At 43.1% G+C, this 5862-nt stretch overlaps 1 protein-coding gene across 1 annotated transcript; it reads right to left on the reverse strand.

Moving 5' to 3' along the window:
• Positions 1 to 215: 215 nt before the first annotated feature.
• Positions 216 to 3974, reverse strand: barhl2 (BarH-like homeobox 2). Its single transcript, XM_069936365.1, has 3 exons — positions 3479 to 3974; positions 1807 to 2032; positions 216 to 504 (listed from the first exon to the last, which is right to left on the reverse strand). Exons 1-3 carry the CDS (start codon positions 3972 to 3974, stop codon positions 216 to 218), a joined length of 1011 nt encoding a protein of 336 aa, XP_069792466.1.
• Positions 3975 to 5862: the final 1888 nt, after the last annotated feature.

The raw sequence follows: 5862 nt of genomic DNA on the forward strand, positions 1-5862 counted from the left end.
ACTCCTCACTATTCTGGTGCATGCCACGTTCAGATAAAAAGGTCACGAGAAATCAGTGCAAAATTCCAAGTCCGTACCCTCGGCCCTCTCTTCTCTTACTTTGCAACAGAGCCGTTTTATGTCCGCCTTTTGGCTTTTCACGGTCTGCGTGTATGTGTGTGTGTGTGTGTGTGTTTTACCCCCTCCTTTCCTTTCACCCCCCCCCCCTCTATTTCTCACCGGGGGTGTGGTGTGCCGGAGATAGGGTTGGGCAGTGGATTGAGCGCTGGTTGTCCTGCCGGGCCGAGGCCGTGGATGAGGACTCGTGGGACCAGCGGCCGCTGGAGTCCGGGATGAGGCGGTGGAGTCCGGTACATGTACATGGCCGCCGCCGTTGTGTCCATGTTAGTTAGTAAACTTGGATGGTAGAAATAGGGAGATGGGAACATTCTCTGCAAAGCGGAGTAATTTCCAGCCTCGGCCAAGAGCTCCAGTCCCACAGCAGTCTGTCGTTTCCACTTCGTCCTGAAATGGAACACAAATAGAGAGAATGTAAGGCTTTGAGATCCCACTGCAAACAATCCCAAAGTGAAACGATGGGGACGGTGTTATGAGAGACAAGACGAAATCCAAAATGCCCAGCGTTGCAATTAATTTGGGATTTTGACCTGCATTTAATTGAATCCATTCGATAATTAGAGAGATTTTTCAATATTATGTCTCACCCTGAATGCGATTAACTCTAATAAAAGCGCATAAATGGAAATTAATTCTCAGCACATAAACTTTTCGAACATTAAAATTATTTTAGCCGCTCTGTATTATATTGCAAATCAAATTAGGCTATCAGCCTGTTAATAGCAAATCGTGAGTTGGGAAGATGCCTCAGTTAAATGGGTTTTTTTTTGCTTTTTAGCCAGACAATTACGGGAAAAAAATAACGAAATGGAATAACACGTGAAAAGGTTAGAAAGTGTAAAGCATTAGATTTGGATTTGGAAACGGTTGATGTTAATGTTTGCTGATAGATTTAGCATGGTATGTAATCAGACAGAAAAACTGTCGCAGAGATGGGACTTGGATGGCCATTTCTCACACCCTATATTTCTAGCTGCAGTGATTGCAACGTTTCGAATTTGCTTGAACAGCCAGGAATCGCCAAGGACATATAAAGATGTTGATTTGTTTTAACTTAAAAAAAAACATCTCCCTCCTGCGGGGCAACGGGATCCTTGATTTTGTTCAGCTGTTAAAAGATTAAAGTTCAATAGGGAAATATTTCAAATGAAGGTGTTGTTTAAAGGTACAATAGATCACAAAAATCAAATGTCGCAAAAATACAAACGCTTTTAAACATGGGCGAACACCTTGTTTCACATTAACAATTTGCTTTATTGCAATGGATTTTTTGAAAAAATCTGAAATAAGACAATTTGTATTTAGCAACGATCAGTTAATTGTGACTTTATTGATGGACACATTTAAGGAGGATCCCAACGTTTGAAGATAAACAGGAACATTTTTAAAATGATTGGACTCTTGCTTTTCTTCTGGGAATACCTCCCGCCCGCTCTCTGCGGAAAATAAATTCCGCTTCTGGGGTCACGGTTTTAGTGTTTTGGCATTACAGCTTTCGATTGTCCGTGCAGTTCTCGAGTGTGAGATATTGTTACAGCGTAATCGCTGACGGTGAAGATGTTTTTTGAGTTTAGTGCACGGCCGCCGCGGGTATTCGGCGACTTCATGCAGATGACCTGCAGCCGGGTTACCCTGCATACAAGGCGCCGGCGGTGTGGCGCATCAGTCCTCCCACTCCCCTGCACGTACCTCCTGTTCTGATACCAGGTTTTGACCTGGGTGTCTGTGAGGTTGAGTGCGGCCGCCAGGTCCATGCGGTCCTGGACGCTCAGGTATTTCTGGCGCTCGAAACTGCGCTCAAGTTGGTTGAGCTGATGATCAGAAAAGGCCGTCCTCGCTTTCCGAGGTTTCTTCGCCCGCACAGGAGGACTTTCCCGGCTACTCGTTATTTCACGGTCTCCTTCTTCTTTTGTCCCTTACATGACATACAACCACAACGTATGAATCCAAATGCCCAGTGACACCGCACGGATGTTTGAGAGAGAAACGTCCTGCAACCTTATGTGAATAAAGTTCAATTTCCTGAACAATTTAGCATATCATTTGCATGTGTAAAATAACCATTTGTGTTTCCTTAATGCAATTCCAACCCGCGGAATATATTTTATGCTGGATTTATTTCTATTAATTATTCAAAAGTAGAGCATCTATATAAAAAAAAATCAACGTAATTATTCGCCCAAACCAACAGAGAGAACGTTGGAAGTGATTTGGTACATTAAGGATTTTTTTTCGGTAGCTGGATACATTCTGGGCGTCCGTATTTCAGAATTCCGGATACTATTCGTCAACTTTGAGTTTTTGCTGAAATGCAGGAAGATCGATATGTCAATCCATCTCTATTTGTACCAGTCCTTCCAGCAGCGCATGATGTTCCCTGCAGGAACAACAATAATCTCTCTAATTGACCCACTGGGGAGGCGGGGGCATAAAAATCGCCAGACCAGACTCTACATCTGTTTTTCCCCCTATTATGCTAATACTAATCACTGAATGAATTATATAAAAAATGATCAGGTTTTTTTTCATGTACAACAAAGATGGCTGATAAAGTATCATTTGAAGTGTTTGGCCAAGTGATCACCTCAGGTTCTGCACCACCGCGCATTTCCGTTTATTATTTCCTTCAAAAATAGCTACGATAAAATATCAACATATTACTTCTCACAGAGGAGGGAACAATTATCTCAGTCCGCCAACAATGACACCAGTTTAGGCACTCCAAAAATTGATTGACTTGGACGATTTCGTGTAATTTGGCCCAATAAATAGGACATCGTGGGATGATTAATTGAGGAGAAATGTATTTCCTGGTTCTATTTTTATAGGCGATTTTTAAAAAATGCGTGAATATGTGAAGCCCCAAAATAAAAGTATCAAGGCCTAGCCACCCACGGTCGCATTGCCCTGAATGAGAGAAGTGGATTTAATGCTGTTGGACACTGCGGGTTCTCAAATCGCATGAGCGGCCGTCCCGAGATGTTTTGAAAAGACCTGGGGTGTTCTGCAGAGTTCATTTAATCCCGTCAGTTTACCGGCAAGAACGGGGAATAAACAAAGATGCCACCGGTCAAAGGCAAATGTTTAAAGGACCCCTGAACGAAACGTGTTAGACACAAAGGTAACCCACCCTGAAAGTATCTCCGCCTTGTTCAAACGAAGAACTTGGGGTTTTTTTTAATTCGTTTTGTGTGATGTGCTTCGGAGTCCCGTCCCCCCCACCCCCCACGCCGCCTAAAACTGCCAGTCTTTCAGGTTTTACCTATATCTGCAGCACTTAAAAAGCGGCGAGTTACACATTACTAAAATCAGGCGTCATTTATATATAATATAATGATATGCCACAGAAAGGCGGACTCACCGTTACATTTGATGTTATCAATCGGAGTATCATCTCGCTTGTCGAGCTTGTCGCGGTTCTTGGTCTCCTCCGATTCTGCCTTTTGCCTGAAGGACTCTGCTTCTGCTTTGGGGGTGTGGGGTGAGGACACACTGGTGCTGTAAGGGGCGCAGGCTGCCAGCGGTTTGCTATCGCCCAAGATGTCTTTGATTAAAAACGACGAAGTGGAAGTCCTAGGGCCGGAGCCGCCGGCGGCCAGTTGCTGCAAACTTTGTTGCTGGTGTTGATGGAGCTTCTCCGGCCCGAGATGTTGTTCCTGGTGCTCCGTGGAGAGCGGCGAGAGGGGAGCCGTGCCCGCCGCCTCCATCTCCGAACTGGGAGATGGGGTGGCCTGATTTCGAAAATCTGAAGTCCTGCTGTCGCCGTGACGATAATCACCGTTCACCAGCACCGGGCTGCCGGAGCTGTTGGCCAAAATAGTGTCTATGCCAAAGTTAGACCCGTTTGATCCTTCCATCGCGGTTGGTTACAATTTTAAGAACGCATCTTCACCACAACCAGTACTTTAATTGAGTTTACGATTAGGCTGTTCAAAAACAGGAGGTAATGTGTGTGTGTGTGTGTGTGTGTGTGTGCAAGAGAGAGAGAGAATGGACTAACCCTTGCCTTTTTGCTATCTTCGAGAAGAATGAGATTTTTTTAAAAAAAGAATGAAATTGCAAACTCACACGTGCTCTAAACCTTACTGCACAAAACGAAGGCTATAAAAATGTTTTCTCAGAAAACCCACACTTTTAAAATTAATACATCAGGATTTTTTAAAGAAAAAGCTGGGGTAATCCACGAAGCTTGGTCTTGTGATTCAACTTTGTTCAAAGTTGAGGTGTGGAACGGATGAAGCAAGAATAACTCCCAGACAGAACTCTCTTTTGCAAGAAATCGCAGCCGCTGGACGGCAATCACTTCCTAGCCTGACGTCACTGCCATTGCAGAGTGTCATATTTTTTTTCTATTATAATAGAGCGCATATTTTATTACTCTTCCCACCCATTGGTCTGCTAATGCCCAACAGGCTGACGTTACCAGCAGTAAGCCAATCAGGCAGGCCGTATTTTATCTTGTCCATTTAGAACAGGCGATCGAGCCGAGATGCTCCTTTAGTCAACCTCTTGCGTCTAGTGCATTGAAGGCTCAACTCACCAAGATAAACCTTTCATTTAAAATGTGCGTGTATATGTATTTTAAATACTGCAATTGCACTGCTTATTTATCCATTAGCCCACCACCCTGGTCTATTTCAAATGAATAGAAGGGAAGGCAACACAAATGTAGAACAATAGGTACAGGTTCACGATTGAAACTATTTTTTTCTCTCACCGTCTCGTTGACATATTAAATAGCCTAATTTCAAATATAGAGGGTGAATCAGCCATCTTAACAAACTTTGCATGGAGCTCAATGTCGCCTGACAAGAAAATATTAATTATTTGCATATTCTACCGCCTTTGCGAATGATCGCTTTATTTGCCCCGATCAGAACCAATTAAACCAGTTTAATGACGATGCAAAGTGAATGTTGTTTACGGTGAGGGTGACCGAGAAACTCTGCTCTTTGGGATTTGTATTGGCCCCTGACCCGAGCATTGAATGACGGGGTGGGGGGAATGTTGCAATCTTGTGCACACATTGCCTGAAAAAAAATCAGTAAGTGAAACTAACGGTTCCAGTAATTATTCTTCAACTTGAAATCACCGAAGAGTTTGCATCATTCTCTTCGCTTTGACCCTTTCTCTGTCTGTCCAAATGTGAAGGGCACTAAAACATAACGCATTGTTGGCAGAATATTTAAGCACCAAATTTAATGCATTTGTTCGGTGCCACAATTTCCTGCGTAATTTTCCCCAATGCTCATCCATGCGTTTTGTACTGGATATAAATGTGTACAGCACTCTTTCATTTCGCATTGTCTTTAATGATCTCTGATGAAGTTAATTGTTTGTGATCAGAATCGCACGATCCCGTCAAAGGATTCTCCGGTATTGTTTGAGCGAGTGTAACATGTATATATTTGCAGCTTCGCTGTGGGACATCAAATTATTCTACCGGTGTTATGGAGTATATCAACTTGTGTTAATTTCACAGCGGCCTGAAACCTGACTCTTGTTGAATGTCAGAATAATGGGAAGTGCCAGTGACATGGCGGCATATTACTCATGATTAAGTACAGTGTCAGCTTAATTAGCAGGGTAATTATAAGGTGCTAATGAATGATCCAAACTTTCTGGACTTGGATTTTACTTCAGTTTTCATTTTAAAGATTTTCCGACCGAGGTAACATTCGTTTTTATCGCCTTGATCTGTATGCCGAATCTTGGCAATGTTAAAAGATCGCGGAAAAAAAAATA

This window comes from Narcine bancroftii, chromosome 5 (assembly GCF_036971445.1).
Source record: "Narcine bancroftii isolate sNarBan1 chromosome 5, sNarBan1.hap1, whole genome shotgun sequence".
In the NCBI taxonomy this organism is placed as follows: Eukaryota; Metazoa; Chordata; class Chondrichthyes; order Torpediniformes; family Narcinidae; genus Narcine; species Narcine bancroftii.

Excerpts from the sequence above, each read along its gene's own strand:
- barhl2 (XM_069936365.1), bottom strand. The coding sequence starts at position 3,974 with ATGGAAGGATCAAACGGGTCTAACTTTGGCATAGACACTATTTTGGCC. Across the intron at positions 2,033-3,478 it reads TGATAACATCAAATGTAACG|GGACAAAAGAAGAAGGAGAC; the intron begins GTGAGTCCGCCT and ends ATGTCATGTAAG. Across the intron at positions 505-1,806 it reads ACCTGGTATCAGAACAGGAG|GACGAAGTGGAAACGACAGA; the intron begins GTACGTGCAGGG and ends GTTCCATTTCAG.